This window comes from Babylonia areolata, chromosome 19 (assembly GCF_041734735.1).
Source record: "Babylonia areolata isolate BAREFJ2019XMU chromosome 19, ASM4173473v1, whole genome shotgun sequence".
NCBI lineage: Eukaryota > Metazoa > Mollusca > Gastropoda > Neogastropoda > Buccinidae > Babylonia > Babylonia areolata.
The window spans coordinates 48,951,890-48,969,936 of NC_134894.1; the positions used below are offsets into that span (position 1 = coordinate 48,951,890).

The window sequence follows — 18,047 nt, forward strand, 5'->3', positions numbered from 1 at the left end:
GGGGGGGGTGCTCATTGCCAAAGGAAGCATAATTCAACATATAAAATAGTACGAGAATAAAAAAAAATGTCACAGGTGAACGAGAGAGAGAGAAAGAGAGAAAGAGAAGTGTGTGTGTGTGTGTGTGTGTGTGTGTGTGTGTGTGTGTGTGTGTGTGTGTGTGTGTGTGTGTGTGTGTGTGTGTGTGTGTGTGTTTACACTTTAATTTATAAATTTATAAATTAATTTATAAATACTTTCTTAATTCACTCAGCTTTTGCTTGTGTAGTAGATATGGGAAAGGAAGAATATTAAATGCCGGTGTGTGTGTGTGTGTGTGTGTGTGTGTGTGTGTGTGTGTGTGTGTGTGTGAGAGAGAGAGAGAGAGAGAGAGAGAGAGAGAGAGAGAGAGATTCGGATTTGGATTCAGTCGGCCGGATTCGGATTCGGGTGTGTGTTGTGTGTGTGTGTGTGTACACTTTAATTTACATACTTTCTTAATTCACTCAACTTTTTAACTTTTTCGTTCGCACATGTCAAACAGTGAATTTCTGTACCTGTGTATGGAACATTAAACCAGTTATGAGTCTTGAGTCTCGAGTGATCATGCATAGCTACTGTGCGTATATTGAATACAAAGATACGAGTCGCGGCGAAAGCTAAACCACTGGCTCTGCCTTCGTCACCCACCCAAAACGAAGCGAAAGACAGATGTACCATTCGTCAAAATGTTGGTGACAGATTCAAGAATTTCTTGTTATGCAATATTGATGGAGCATACTGGACTTGTTTGTGTTTGAACATTTTACAATATAGTGGTGCAGAATCACTTTGATCAGCGCAAAAATGGAATCAAAGCAGAAAATTTTCGTTGGTTTGACAGTGACACTTTCTGTGATCGGTGTGGGATTGTTAGTTGCTGCATTTGCTACCGACAAATGGGTGTCAGCCAGCCCATACAGAGACACTGATAATTCAACGGTCAGGGAAGGACAGGATATTAACACTGGCAACAGCTCCTTTGGTCTTTTCAACGGACAACAGTCGTTGAATTACGGTACAGGAGCCAGACCGTATTCACTTTCAGGTTGGTAGACATTCATTTCTTGGAACTTCATAATCAAGTTAGCCTGTGGGCGATTATCTAGTTATCACACATCCACATTATGAATCAGAATACAGCACAGAGACATCGATCAGGCTGTTTAGTTGCTTGCCTTCACATTCTTCGAGACAGATAACATTAATTTTGAATCTTTGATGAAGGTTCAGCTCTTCCGTTGGTCCCGTTTTCTCAACATAATGTGTCAAAATAATGAGCAGCACCAACCGTTGTTACTTCTCCAACAACTTCCAGTGTCATCAAATATTAATTTATTCAAGAAACAATGGGACGATTCCCCAAAATCCCAAATCTTTTGCTTTGATGAGTGAAAACTTTGGCATTTGGACCTGGAACTTTGAATAAATTGAATTTTATGAAATCAGAGTTTTAAGTCAAAATGAAGAAAAGTGTATTGAACATAAACAAGAGAAGGGACTGTCTAAAAGCAAAACATTTTAATATGCAGTGCACTGGCTTTGACAGGAACTGCATCAAATTGAATAGGTAACCACCACAGCTTCTTCAAAAGCTGTGTTCGGTTCAGTAGTTTTATTTGACATATCATCATTCATTCATTGTTACAATTAATAGTATTACTATTAGACAGTCATACATATTTTGCACTTCATTCAGTCACTCAATCTTTTCAGTCACTTTCTCTGTCAAATACATCCAAGCACTCTTTATCTTGTATATTATAACCATATAGTGATAATTGATATATATACTATACAAGTAAAAAGTGTTGCTGTACAGATAATTTGAATTACGGTGATTTCACCCCAATGTTGGTTCACCCCCAACCAGTTCATCCCTGAGCTGGCCGGTTCGCCCCCATACCACATGTCGTTTTGCCCAATTCATGGTCGTTTTGTCCCCAAGCAGTTCATAAAATATTAACGATTGATTACAGGTGTATTATTTCTTGAATTCACGGAAGGCTGGTGGTAGTAATAATTATACATTTATAGCTAAAACATGGAATGGCACAGATGTTGCAAAATGTGTTAAAATTGTATGTGTTACATTTATTGATGCATATAACTGGTAAATTGTTAACCTTTAACTGATAAATGACTGAGACAGTGGACTAATTCATCTGGACTGAAATTATAGTTGTGAGCCATTCACACACTGGATTATTTTGGTTGATAGATTGTCCAGCTGCTCAGTTTTTCAATGATTGTGACTTTACTTTAAATTGGTGCTAACTGAATGCTGTATTTGAAAATATTTTTTGTAATGTGTAATTTTAAATGAGTATTAACCAAGACTATGAACTAATTCATTGGACTGAATCATAAAATTATGCTATGCTAGATTTTTGCATGATTGATGATTTAGCTGGAGAGATGTTGCAAATTCTGATCCTCATCATGTGGATTTGTGTTGCATGTGGCAGTACTTTGAATCAGTGAGTTATTGAAAATGTTGCTTTGTAATGTGCAAGTAAGTAGTCAAGTACATGTATGCATATTGTATTACTGACTTGCTTGAATTATGAAGTGTTGGTATCCCATCCTTTCAAACATGTCAAACGTTGAGCTGGAAATGTTTTTCAGTAAACTATGCTTGCTTCATATATTTTGATGTGTCTCATTTTGAAGAGGTGGATGTTCCAACCAAAACATATGGCCAACGCAGTTTTTCATACCAAGTCCCCATTCTTTGGAATCAACTTCCTCAATCTCTCCATTACTCACTTTTGCTGCAGTCTTTCAAATCCAGTCTGAAGACCCACCTTTTCCCCTCCTGAATAATTTTTAAGAGCTTATCCATTTTCCAGTATGAACTAAAACCAGTAAAAGATTATCAGTGAGTGAGTGAGTTTCAGAGTGTGAGAATTTGTAGATTGTAATTTGTATTTTTGATTGTTTACTATTTATGATTGTGTACTCTGACTTGTGTGTGTTGTGTGTGTGTTGAGGTGTGTGTACAGTGGGGGTTGAATAATTTGATCATGTTTTTTATCCTGTGTTTTTTTCTGTTTTGATATTTCCATGTTTGTTTTTTGTTTTGTTTTTAAATGCCTAGGGCTTACTTTCAAGATTAGGCTTAAATGCTTATAATGATAATAATAATAATAATATTTTTAAATATGGACCAGGCAGTTAGGGGCGAAAAGACGGCTAAGGGGGTGAACTGACATGGGACGAACTGGCAATGGGGTGAACTGGTTTGGGGTGAAACGACTAGATACTGATAGTTTGACCCATTTTGATTTTTTACCCCCTTTTTGGGGATATTTTGTTTTCAGTGGCCTGTGAAGCCTCAGAAGGAGTATGTGTGTACGTGTTCATGCGTCCAGGGACTGAGGCCATGAAGAAATTGGAGGATTTGATTGCACGCTACAAGAAAAGCAACGCTACAGGTACTTGTTTTCTCTGCTTTTCTGATTTTTTTGGCTGACAGCTTTCACTTCATGATTTTTGATCGATAATGTAGGCTTTTATCTTGATTACTTCACAGCTTTTCTTTTCATACAAACTTTCTGTGACAGTGTGAGTTTGTATTTTGATTGATGCATCATGTAATTTTGATTCACTGTCTATGTGGCCATATACCATTGGGAGTGGGGGTGGGGGCAATGTATACTGGGAATATTGTCTATGCTTCCATCTCTGCAGTATATTTTATTTGTCATTGGTTGGAAAAATAAAGCTTGAAAAGTTAAAGAGAAGCTGAAATGAGGACATGAAACTTTGAAAGCTCTTTTGAAATCTGTAATTTCTGTCTTCTGTTGAAACAGAATGGCTTATGCTTATTTTTAGGTTAAGACAGCTGCTTGTGTAATAAATTACTGTAATTAGTGAACATTGTTTTTGTCCATATATACATATATTAAAGCTATATATATAAGTAAACTATAAGCACTGAGCAGGTGTTTCATATAATTATTATATCACATGCTAGAGCCTCAGAGTTGATTTTCCTTTCTTATTAAAATTCAGATATAGATACCAAAGTGTTATGAAACTAACAGTGGATAATTCCATTACATTTTCATTTGTCTTCGGGGAAAAAATATAAAAAATATGCTGCTAAAGGGTTAAGTCCTATTTCAATAACCTAAATTCATGGACCTATTTTAAGGGTTAAATGCTATTTTAATAACCTAAATTCATAGACCTATTTTAACAGCAGTTTTTGTGCATAGATGAAATATTACCATATCTAAGTTGATGTAGTAACCCATTTTCAAATTTCAGTGGTTTTCAACTCAGTTTTGATTAAGGGTTAGATGGGCGCAATAACCGAGTGGTTAAAGTGTTGGACTTTCAATCTGAGGGTCTCGGGTACAAATCTCGGTAATGGTGCCTGGTGGGTAAAGGGTGGAGATTTTTCCAATATCCCAGGTCAACATATGTGCAGACCTGCTTGTGCCTGAACCCTCTTCGTGTGTATATGCACGCAGAAGATCAAATACGCATGTTAAAGATCCTGTAAATGTAATCCATGTCAGCGTTTAGTGGGTTATGGGAACAAGAATATACCCAGCATGCAAACCCCTGAAAGTGGAGTATGGCTGCCTTAATGGTGGGGTAAAAACGGTCATACATGTAAAAGCCCACTTGTGTATACTTATGCAAGTGAAGTGGGAGTTGCAGACCATGAACGAAGAAGAAGAAGATTAAGGGTTATTTTACTCAATTTTGATACAGATTCAGTCACTAATCATCAAGCTAGCCATCTTACAAGATCCGGTAAATTGACTACGTAGATTCAGTCCCTAAACAAATCATCAAAACTAGCCATCTTGCTAGGTCCAGTATATTGTCTGCAATGGCATGTTCATTCAGTTTGTGCCCATTTGAGAGCCACTCTTTCCATTTTTGCTCAGCAAACCATAATGGTTAACAAAGAAATATGGTGGCTTGAGACAATAAATGTCGGTTTGTGTTTATGATATGGGTAATTTTTCATATTATGCCTAATTCTTGATTAGAAGATTTGATTATTACACATAGCATACACCTGCAATGCAAAACACACAAAATGTTGTTATGAATAGGTCCCAGAATCTAGGATACTGAAATAGGACACTACCCTCCTAAAGCAATAATTAAAAAAAAAAAAGATGAGTGGTTACAAAGGCTTATAATTTTTGCAGCTTATCTTCTGTCTGTATACATGTTAGTAGTTGATGTACATCTACATGAATATAAACAGGAAACGATAAAAAAAAAAAAAGAAGAAGCAAGTCTTCATTAAGGGGAAGGTAGCAGAATGATTAACTCAATAAGATGCTCATCTGCCATTGCAGAGAGTCCGTGAAGGTTTGGGTTCAAATCCGGCTCTCGCCCTTTCTCCCAAGCTTGACTGGAAAATCAAAACTGAGTGTCTGCTCAGCCTAATCATTAGGATGAGACAATAAACTGAGGTCCTGTGTGCAGCATGCACTCGGCACACTGAAAAAGAACTCATGACAGCGAGAGTGTTGTCCTCTGGCAAAATACAGTAGAAGAAAACCACTCTGATTGGTACACAAATATATGTATGCACTCAAGGCCTTACTAAGCGTGTTGGGTTATGCTGCTGGTCAGGCATTTGCCCAGCAGATGTGGTGTTGCATATATGGATTTGTCCAAACGCAGTGACACCTCCTTGAGAAACTGAAACTGTAAACTGTCGCATGTTGCCTTTCATAGAATAATAATAAATTTTTTTTTTAAATTCCGTTTTTTTTTCTCTGTGTCAGTGTGTGTGTTTGCACAGAAAGTGCAGTGAAGGAAATGGTGGTGTGCTGGTGTGTCCATCATGTGTACACAATACTTCTGTCCATGTAAATTGTTCACATGTGTTTGGTGGAGAAGAATATTAAATTAAAAAACTATATATTATCTGCAATGTGATGTATTCATATTTGTGCAGATCTTTTTCCCCTCTTCACAACAAAAAACATTATTAAGAGGTAAAAGGAAGAAAGTCCTCTCACAATTAACTACTACAGTTCAGTGTTAAAAGTCTGTAAGTATAACTCCTGACTCTGATGATTGTTTTCAGACAGTAATTTTACAATCACTTTGGGAACTACCTCAGTTTCAGTGCTTGCTGTTTTTGTTTTTAACTGTATATTCTGCTTTCTTTAATAATCAGTGTTCTTTTCATTCAGTTAACAACCTGAACAAGTAAAACTAACTCAAGTAAATGTACTACGTTCTTGTCTGACCTGTAACTATCTACTACTCTATTACTTTTAGGGTATATGTATAAACATGACAACAACTGAACAAGAGAAAGTGGCCAAACTGATCAAGCCATATGTTAAGTAGTAGAGTATACTGTTTACTTGAGTGTAAATGTTATATTTCAATCAAATGTCACACACACACACACACACACACACACACACACACACACACACACACACACACATTCACACTCACACACACACACACTTATTCACTCATACAATCAGCAGTCTGTAACATCAGTTCCTGAAGTCTTGTATCACTATGCAGAGTGAAAGTTATCATGATTCCTTTAACTGGTAAAATGATTAAGACTCCTCCACCCAACACTGTGGGCCCCACCCACCGCTCCACCATCAGTTTCTCCCCCAATCCACTCCCCTAGTTTTTTCACTGCACCACCTGCCCCCCCTCCCCCCCGCCCCCCACCACTTTCCATGACTGCCCCTAGTGTGTATGAGATTGTATGCTGGAAGGAATGATTCACTCACACACGCAGAGAGAGATAAAGAGAGCAAATTATATGTGCATTCCTGCATTATGATTAAACCTGCATTATGATTAAACCTGCATACTGTGCAATCATTGATATTGATTGATATGGATACTTATATAGCGCCTATCCTTGGTCAGAGACCAAGCTCTAAGCGCTTTACAAACACAGAGTCATTTACACAACAGGCTGCCTACATGGGTAGAGCCGACTGATGGCTGCCATTGGGCGCTCATCATTCGTTTCCTGTGTCATTCAGTCAGATTTCAGGCATGCACACCTACACACTCAGACAAACATGTAACATTTAACATTTTATGTGTATGACCATTTTGTTTATTTACCCCACCATGTAGGCAGCCATACTCCGTTTTTGGGGATGTGCACACTGGGTATGTTCTTGTTTCCATTACCCACTGAACACTGACATGGATTACAGGATCTTTAATGTGCGTATTTGATCTTCTGCGTGCATGTACACACGAAGGGGGTTCAGGCACTGGCAGGTCTGCACATATGTTGACCTGGGAGATCGGAAAAATCTCCACCCTTTACCCACCAGGCGCCACCGAGATTCAACCCGGGACCCTCAGATTGAAAGTCCAAGTGCATCCATTGCATATATAAACTTACCTCTAGATGCTCTGTGTTTTTGTGAGTTTACATACATTGTACATGGATGCAACTGTTAGCTTGCCTGTGTCCAATCCTCTGCCCTCCTTTGCCTTCTATTCAATGTCCAACTGTCCCATCTCATCAACAAAAAGACACACAGTCACAGTGACATGCCACACACAGTCACAATGACATGCCACACACACACACGCACACGCGCACACACACACACACACACACACACACACACACACATCACACCACACCACACCACACCACACCATGCACACACACTTTTCTGACTCATGTGATCAGCGTGTCGCAATCATGCATACATGTAGTGATGTACATGTATCAACGTGTAGTTGTGTGTGTGTTTGTGTGTGTGTGTGTGTGTGTGTGTGTGTGTGTGTGTGTGTGCGCGCGCGTGCGTGTGCACACGTGTATACTGAACTAAAGTTAATGTTGGCATTTTCTCAGAGGACACAAACTGCAAAGTAGTGGGTGAACCAGACATAACAAGGGGAGTCTATGTAATCACCCTGTGTGTGTGTGTGAAGAAGAAGAGTCGTGATATGACTGTTTAAGTGCCAGTGCTTGCTGTTTTTTGTTTTTGTGTTGTTTTTAATTTTTACACTGTATGGGCTTATGAGGAGTGCATTGTACACTGATTGTAATACCCCCATCCCTTTAAATCTGGCAGGGATGATTTTGAAAGACAGTTTGTTTATTCATTTGTTAGGTTTCTTTTGTGTGTTTGTGCTTTTGTTGTTGTTGTTGTTGTTGCTGCTGGATCATCTGCACTGTTTCAGTGGCACAAGCTACTCCCAAACAGCTGATTCCAAGTCTTCCCATAGACATCCACACTTGGGGTTTGTCTGCTGAAGGTCTCAGTGCTGGCAGTCCACAGGGAAACGTTAGAAAGTTTTATCAGTGCTAGGTTGCCAAGAGACCACACACAAGAAGAGACACTGCACTGCTGCTTAGTCACTTTGGTGTTTTCAGTGGTGACTGTTCTGATCCAACACTTGCTGGACACCACCTACTATTACTAAGTTCCTTCTTAATGACAATAATCACTTAGTTGCGGGGCCAGACTGAGAGAGCATCCCCTCTAGGTCGAGACTACCATTAATGCTGATTTATTATGTGAATTTTGACATTGACATTAACACACAACAAATCAGTGTTGATACATGTCAACACACATGTTGACATGTATTTTGAGAGAGTGAGCACATTCACGCACTGGAGCGTGCATGTACACATGCACACACGCACACACATAGATCTATACACAGAGGCAGGGAGTGAGGTGTATAGACAGAGCAAGTGTACAACTGCACCTTACATGCAAGTCTGCATGTATTGATTCATAATTCAGTTTTTGAGTGAGATTGAGGGAGAGAGTGTTTGTCACAGGTGTGTGTGTGTGTGTGTGTGTGTGTGTGTGTGTGTGTGTGTGTGTAATATTTGTGTATGTGAGTGCAGTGTATTGGGTGGGGAGGTTTGCATTGGGGACAGCGGAGGGCTGTTTTATTCATCGCGGGGAAAGGACTTTCGGATTAGAACACTTCTTTTTTTGTTTGACTTGTTATTTGTTGTTTTTTCCCATAAGAAAGCAACTGTTGTACATGATGACAGGAAGCGTAATCAGGTGGAGGAAGACTGTGTCATATTCTTTTCCATGGTAGAAAGTGTGTGGGAGTGCATGTGTTGATGAACTTTTTTGCTTTTAAAAGTAAATAAGAACAGTAATATTTACTTTTAGTTATATTATGTGGAGTCAAGGCCTAGAGGTAACGTGTCTGCATAGGAAGTGAGAGAATCTGAGCACGTGCGCTGGTTTGAATCATAGTTCAGCCACCGATGTTTTCTCCCCCTCCACTAGACCATGAGTGGTTGTCTGGACACTAGTCATTTGGGTGAGATGATAAACCGAGGTCCTGTGTGCAGCATGTACTTAGCTCACATAAAAGAACCCACAGAAACAAAGGGGTTGTTCCTGGCAAAATTCTGTAGTAAAATCCACTTTGATAGGTAAAAAAAACCCCAAAAACAAAAACAAAAAAAAACTGCATGCAGGGAGAAAAAAGAAAAGGAAAAAAAAGGCGCTGTAGGTGTAGTGACACGCTCTCCCTGGGGAGAGCAGCCTGAATTTCACACAGAGAAATCTGTTGTGATAAAAAGAGAAATACAATACAAATATAATACTAGCGAGGCAAGGGAATGGCTGTTTTGCACATTTTCCCATCAACCTACAGACAGGTAAAGGGAAAAAGAAACAAACCAAGAGATTTCCTGTAACGTTATCCCCGCCTCTCTCTTTCTTTTTCCTCAAAGGAAATATCTTGGCTTGTCAACTCATTAATTTTCATCATGTGATACTAGTGTCTATTCACAGAGAATGTGAGTGTATGTTGAATGAGGAACTCGAGTCTGAAACCTTATTTTTAGTTTAAGTGCACCGATAACTGGTTTGTTCACTTCCTTTATCAGTGGATAACTGGTTTGTTCACTTCCTTTATCAGTGGGGGTGAGTCTGCCAGTGTCCCTGTCCCAGTGTCTAATGGATTGCAAATGGCATAGCTTTTTATGTATTATATATATATATATATATATATATATACATGGTAATACTCCCATTCTCACTATTAGTATCACATACATGGCTCAACTGAATTGACCAAACACTTGTTCATACAGAAAAAGAATTGGAGTAAGATTTTTTGTATTGTTTTTTTTTGTTTGTTTTGTTTGTTTGTTGGTTTGTTTTGGTTGAGCTGCAGTCATGTATTGTATTACTCTTTCGTCACAACAGATTTCTATGTGTGAAATTCAAGTTGTTCTCTCCATGGAGAGTGTGTCGCTATATTGCAGTGCACCCCCCCCCTCCCCCCACTCCCAGCACCCACCACCCCTTTTTTTTCTTTTTTTTCTGCTTGCCAGTGTGTTTGTTTACCTATCAACATGGATTTTTCTACATATTTTTTTCCAAGGTCAGTTATTGTTGCTGAGGGTTCTTTTATGTGAACAAAGTGTTTGGTACACATAGGATAATGGTTTATCGTCTCATCGGAATATTGTCTTTCAGTATTTCATGGGGATTAGTTGTGGATAACCAGTAAGGGAACATTATTTTATTTTATTATTATTTTTATTTATTTATTTATTATATATATATATTTTTTTTTCTCAAGGCCTGACTAAGTGCGTTGGATTACCGTTACGCTGCTGGTCAGGCATCTCTTGGCAGTTGTGGTGTAACGTATATGGATTTGACCGAACACAGTGACACCTCCTTGAGCTACTGATACTGATACTGATACTGAGTTGGTATTTTCTTATGGTAACATTAGCTTCTGTGTAATTTGTAATTTTGATGTTTGCTGCTGGTGTTAGAAGGATATGTTGAAGGTTATGGGTGTATGTTTCTGAACTAATTTGATATAATTTTTGTCCTACATATGGTGTTAGAAGTATATATGTATGTTGAGGGATGTGGGTGTATGTTTCTGAGCTAATCAAAAATTTTAATTTGTGTCCTTTATTTGGAGGAAGACCAGGTTTGGAAAATGGAGTATGGCTGCCTACATAAACAAACCGGTCATGCACGTAAAATGTTACATGTCTGTCTGAGTGTGTATGTGTGCATGCCTGAAATCTGATTGAATGACATAGGAAACAAATGATAAGTGCCCAGTGGCAGCCGTCAGTCTGCTCTACCCAGGTCCACAGCCTGTTATGCAAATGACCCTGTGTTTGTAAAGCGCTTAGAGCTTGGTCTCCAACCGAGGATAGGTGCCATATAACTTTTTATAAGTATCCATATCAATCAGTCAGTGGTAATGTTTTTTACTTTTACACTCAGGTCTGTGGTGCATGGAAATGAAGTCTTTTTTCCATATTACATGTATGCATACATGTATGTATTTAGATTTCTAAGCACTTGAGAGACTTTGATTGTAAATTCCAGAAAAGGTGGGGATTAAAAGGAAAGACAGAGCCGACTTGTGTGTGATAATCTGAAACGTTTTTTAATTTCTATGAGTTTTGATTGCTCATATACCATTTGTATTATCATTATTGCTCAAGGATATACATGTGCATACCAGGTTGCCACTTGTACATTCTCTCATTGGTGCATATATGCTGTAGTGTCACTGGTCCTGAAACCTGGTTTGAACGCATCACTAACATTCTCCATTTCTGGCAGTGGTGGGGTAGGGCCTGAGTTTTGGCAAAGCTCCTCTCTGTCCACTCAGTGATGTTGTTTAACCACTTCTTTTGCTGCCTGCCTTGTCTCCTTTTTCCATGCACTGTTCCCAGAAGGATGGTCTTTGAGTGCCTGTCGGATCTTGTCATGTGGCCATACCATCTCATTTTCCTTTTTTTCACTGTGGTCAGGTCTTCATACCGACAAAATGATGTGGGTTTTTTTTTTTTTTATTTTTTTTTTTTTACTTCTTCATTTGTTATGTGGTCTTTGTAGAAGATGCCAGGGAGTCTCCTGAAGTATCTCATTTCCACTGCTTGGATCCTTATACTGTGTTGTGCCTTCAGGTAAAGCATCAGCTGCACACCCACACAATCTCTGATCCCTAGGTTCCGTAACACCTTATTAAAATCACCTCAACAAAGTTACCCTGTTGGTGGTACAAGGAGTAAGTGAGAGTGCCTGCACCTTCATTACACCTATACCTGATATCCTACCTTAGTTGTACCTCCCCAGTTTTTACACATCTTTTTCAAAAAGGCACACAGACACACCAACATATCTACAATCATGTATAGACAATACACTCCGTCACACGCTGACTGATTTACATCACACCTTACTGCATACGCTTATTCACATAGAGAACACAGAGGAGAAAAAAACTACCCTGGAACAGCTGAAGAGTGTACATGTCCACCTCTTCATATCTGTGCATTGCCTCTTGAGGAGACACAAGGAGAAGATTGTCTTTTTTTTTGGGGGGGGGGGGGGGGGTCCTGAATAGCCCTTGGTGGCAGACCTTGGACCTGGGACACCCACCCTTGCTAGGAAGAGAGCAAACTTGTGAAGCCAGGGGGGCTGGTATTCTGGTCTGCAGTTGGCTGATAAGAGCTGAACCAACAGAGCCCTGCTTGAAGAGATCAGCCGTGGAGTGGAGTGTGTGTTTGAGATGGGTTGAACTTGGTCCAGCTCAATTTTTGTTTTTGTTTTTAGTTCTCTTGTGTCAAAACATTGTATGGGTATCTATCATTCACTTCAGGATTGTCTTTAATCCTTACCTGTGATTATTTAAAATCTGTGGTTTAAAGTATGAGGGAAGGGAAGATGAAGATGTTCCAGGCATCTGTTTTATTACAAATTGTAAAATCAACTAGTTGTGTGTGTTTGTAACTTTCTGATATATATATATATATATATATATATATATATATATATATATATATATATATATATATATACTATTTAGATAGATAAAAAGATAGATAGATGCATATTTTTCCCCATTCCATATATGGCCAGGTGATGTTGAAATATGCCAAGTTCTGTTTTATCACTCTGTGATGAGTGCAGCACAAATCCACCTCCCATCAACTCATACATGCTCTTTTGACTTTGGCACCCAAGCTAAGTTTTAGATGAAGTTGTGAAGACTCTCCAAATTACTTTAATTAGAGTAATCAGCCCTAATTAACCAGTCAGCCATCTGCTGCCCCAAGTGCTGCAGATCCATGCAATAAAATGTGTGTGCAGGTCTACATTCTGAGATCTTTTTCTCATGTAGTGAGGCTTGAAGTCTTGAGAAGTTTGACCAGTCCTGATGGAATGGATTATCCTGAGGTCGAGGTCAACTCTGAGCCATTAAATTAATCATCAACATCCTGTCCCATCCATCTCTCTAGAGCACCATGTCTTCAGTTGGTCTACATAGTCTCATGAGTCAACCTACTTTATATATATCCATGCTACTGTCCTGATGCTTAACCCCTTGACTGCTGAACCTTGCTGGAATGAGATCAGCTGTTATGCATTTGAGATGTGTTTACTACTTCTCTACTTTTCAGTGGTGCAGTTTGATTCTGCTGAACAAAAGTAATGCAGTCCCAAAAGGAGGAAGTCCAAAGAAAGAATGGTGACTGACATCCTGACCTGTCAGCTGTGTCATACCTCAGTGAGGCGACAGCTCTTCACTGACATCCTGACCTGTCAGCTGTGTCATACCTCAATGAGGCGACAGCCCTTCACTGACATCCTGACCTGTCAGCTGTGTCATACCTCAGTGAGGTGACAGCCCTTCACTGACATCCTGACCTGTCAGCTGTGTCATACCTCAGTGAGGCGACAGCCCTTCACTGACATCCTGACCTGTCAGCTGTGTCATACCTCTGTCAGGTGACAGCCCTTCACTGACATCCTGACCTGTCAGCTGTGTCTTACCTCAGCGAGGTGACAGCCCTTCACTGACATCCTGACTTGTCAGCTGTGTCTTACCTCAGCGAGGTGACCGCCCTTCACTGACATCCTGACTTGTCAGTATCAGTATCAGTATCAGTAGCTCAAGGAGGCGACACTGCGTTCGGACAAATCCATATACGCTACACCACATCTGCCAAGCAGATGCCTGACCAGCAGCGTAACCCAACGCGCTTAGTCAGGCCTTGAGAAAAAAAAGAAAAAAAAAGTATATATATATATACACATATATATATATATATATATATATATATAGAGAGAGAGAGAGAGAGAGAGAGAGAAGCGTACATACATAAATAAATAAATAATAATTATGATGGGAAAAAAAAGAAAAAAAAAAGATAGTAGTAATGAAAATAATGATAAAATAATAATAATAATAATAATAATAATAATAAATGAATAATTAAATAAATAAGACAACAATGATAATAAATAAGCAAATAAATATAAAACATGAAGACACACATACACCCACACATGCATAACAGATATGCCCCAAAAACGCAGTTTCATAGATATGAAAGCACAGTCAAATACACATAAACGTACATGAGCTCCAATACACACACACACACACACACACACACACACACACACACACACACACCACAAATTTCCCTGCACCTCCTCTACCCCCTCCTCCACACACTCGGAGTTTCTAGTCTATGTATCGCAGCTTCCACGGCACACACACCCACACACACACACACAAACACGCACACGCACACACACACTCACACACACAGATGAACACTTACTTGTACAAGCACACACACACACGTCCATATCTCCCACCCCCAACCCCACACACATATATACAAAGATATATATATAATATATACGTTCCAATATCCTGATGCTCCCACAGTGTAGGCATGCATACACTCACATACCTCATCATCTATCTCACCCCCTCCCTGCACCCCCACCTCCCCCTCACACACACACACAACACACACACACACACACACACACACATGCACAGAACTCTCCTGACACTTGTGTACACTTACACTCTCACGCATGCACAAACGCACTCAAAAACATAGACCCACACATACACACAAACACACACATACACACACGCACAGAGGCTGCCACTGATTGGCCGCAAGAGGGATGGGAAAAGATCTCTGATGCCAATGACTTGTCAGCTGTGTCTTACCTCAGCGAGGTGACAGCCCTTCACTGACATCCTGACCTGTCAGCTGTGTCTTACCTCAGTGAGGTGACAGCCCTTCACTGACATCCTGACCTGTCAGCTGTGTCTTACCTCAGCGAGGTGACAGCCCTTCACTGACATCCTGACCTGTCAGCTGTGTCTTACCTCAGCGAGGTGACAGCCCTTCACTGACATCCTGACCTGTCAGCTGTGTCTTACCTCAGCGAGGCGACAGCCCTTCACTGACATCCTGACCTGTCAGCTGTGTCTTACCTCAGTGAAGTGACAGCCCTTCACTAAACAGCATTCTTGTCATCAGTCAAGAGGTTAAGTCAGAACAGTTTTATCTTCTTTCTTGTTTCCTTCCAATGATCATTCAGTTTCTGTTTCAATAATGTTAGAGAACTTAACTCATCAATTTTAATGTTGTGTTTGACTTTTGTGGTCAAGATAGGCACACATGCTTGTACGTGCATGTCAGAAGGTTATGCTCAGAAACGGTCTCTCTGTATGCATACATGCATGTGTGTACATGTATACGTAAATGTGCATGCACATTATATTGCGTCTGTAAAAACACAATATACCTTTCCTCAAACAAAAACAGGTTGTTTTGATCTGGTTAATATTTTGTATTTAAATATTTAATGGGCTTTGTCTTTTATCGCTGTGTCTTTTATCCCTCTGGATCAGAGTTATATGCATGCATGCGAAGGACTGGTGTGATGTAATCATAATTATTGTTATCATTATTATTCTCCAGCTCTCCAATCTCTTGCTTGAGATGAGCATTGTTCAAGAGTTCAGTGTGTCACTGAAGATGACCAGTTCAATTTTTTTAATTTTCTGACTCTAAAAGTAAGAGCAAGAATTTGTGTGATTAAGACCAATACATCATCATGATCTTGATTCATAAATTATATGCTGTTAATGGAATAATTCATGATAATGTGAATTTGTCAGTTTTATGTCTCATTGTCTCTGTCTCATCGTGTGTGTCAATGTGTATGGGTGGATGTGTGTACTTGCATGTGTGTGTGTGTGTGTGTGTCTGTTTCTGTGTGTGTGTGTGTGTGTGTGTGTGTGTGTGTGTGTTCAGCAACAAAACAAAACCTATCACTTGGACGAGGAAGCAAAAGTCATTTTGATTCTATTGTGATCTGCTCCTTACAAAAAAAAAGATAATATTGTTGTTGGCGTCCGTCTGTCTTGGAAGACAATGGAACTCTGCGCCTGGTTCAGTCAAGTTGTTTAGTTGCAGTGCCTACAGTCCAATTCTGGATCAGCAGGCTCTGTTGCAGTTGTCGCAGGAGAAAGTCACTCCTGGCTCAGAGGGTATGGAGTCTGCCCTCTGCCATCTGCACTCTCTTCCCTCTTCCCAGTGCTGTTCTCTCTTCTCCTCGCTCCTCTGGATACATGCCTTCACGGTCCTTCTCCAGCTGTTTTGGCCTTCAGCTTCCACCTCCCAACCTGCTGGGTCCATGTCGCCTGCCCTCATGTCTTGCTTGCAGATGTCCATGTAGCGTAGGACAGGTCTTCCTGCAGGTCTGGAACCAGTGGCGAGCTCGCCATAAAAGATGTCCATAGGGATTCGCCCATCATCCATTCATCTGACATGGTCAAGCCACAGTAGACAGCGCCTGGTCAGGAGTGCAAACATGCTGGAGATACCTGCCTGGTCAAGGACTTTTTTGTTTTGTGCACGGTTTTGCCACGTGATGGCCAGAATTCTCCTGAGGTTGCGCAGGCAAAAGGTGTTGAGTCTGTGTTCTTGGCAAGAGTAGAGGGTCCATGTCTTGCTGCCATAGAGCAGAGTGCTGAGCACACAGGCTCACCTGCATCTTGGTGTTGATGGTCAGCATGGGATTGTCCCAAACCCTCTTTGCCAGGCGGGCCATTATAAATTATAGATTTATGTTAATCAGATGAACAGAAACAGGAACAGTATCAGCCTGAAATTGGGTGACGTTTCTGTGGTGTGTGCAAAAGATCCTTGGGTGGAATGATTAGAGGCCTCCAGTGGGTACATGAAATAAACTTCTTGCCTTGCTTTGCCTTCACTCAACACTTGTGAGCTGTTGGTTAACATCACTGTGTGTGATGGTGTGCTGTTTTACCCAAAAGCTCACTTTTTTGTGCTGTTTTGTGTTATGAAATAACACTTTCTCTCCTCTGCACATGCCAAGTTACTCAGTTACTGTCTGTTCTCCAGTACAAAAAGAATTGGGTTTTTAGTTAAAAAAGTAAATTGTGACAGTATTAATATTTTTTACAGCGATTTAGCAGAAGGGCTTATGTCCTCAGCACAGCTTAGTCTTATTTGCCTTAAGGAGCTTGATGGTTTTAATGGTTTCTTTTCTGGTTAAGGTAGTGTCATGAACTGTGTTCTCTTCTACATGTTTTTTGTTTGTTGTTTGTTTTGTTGTTTTTTTCAGATGTGACAGACTTTTCACTTTAACACAATTGATTTTTTAATTCAGTTGAGCAGTCCAGATATGACGGTGCAGTTGGCTGGAAATAAGTGGAATAAAAGCAATGTCAAATGTCATTTTATACAGTTCTGTTTTGGAAATACACCTTGTTTGCTTCTTTTTCTTTTTGGAGCACTTTTAAAACGAATCAAAGAACTTTTAGGAAAACATGTATCATACGTTCTTAAACCAGTATGCATACACACAGATCTGACACTGGAGACAGCTTTCTTTCAAGGAAATGACTTATGCCGAGTGACGAAGCAGTTTTCTGTGCAGCACTTCTTCCTTAGTGCTGCACCGCTCTTCTCAGCAAGTGCAATAATTTACCATGTGAGTTTGACAGGTTGTTTGCCACAGCAGCCTGATAGGTATAATATTTCATGGTTGTGGAGTTGTTGGCAATGAGTCGTAATGTCGCTCGTCAGCGGTGAATGTTATCTCTAGACTCCAGTGTTCTGATGCTGTCTTCTCCCAGTTGATGCACGACTGCTTAACCCCTTGACTGCTGCTGATGAGTGTGATCAAGTCTGTGAAGGGCCTTAACTCATCATGATT

The 18,047-nt window shown here is 40.0% G+C and overlaps 1 protein-coding gene across 1 annotated transcript in view; it reads left to right on the forward strand.

The window, feature by feature from the left end:
- Positions 1-635: 635 nt before the first annotated feature.
- The window catches only part of LOC143293801 (clarin-3-like), a 34,810-nt gene continuing 17,398 nt past the window's right edge, over positions 636-18,047 (forward strand). Inside the window, exons 1-2 of the mRNA XM_076605055.1 lie at positions 636-1,066; positions 3,342-3,455. Coding sequence (XP_076461170.1) covers positions 826-1,066; positions 3,342-3,455 — 355 coding nt within the window. The 5' untranslated portion in view covers positions 636-825. The remainder of the gene's footprint in view (positions 1,067-3,341; positions 3,456-18,047) is intronic.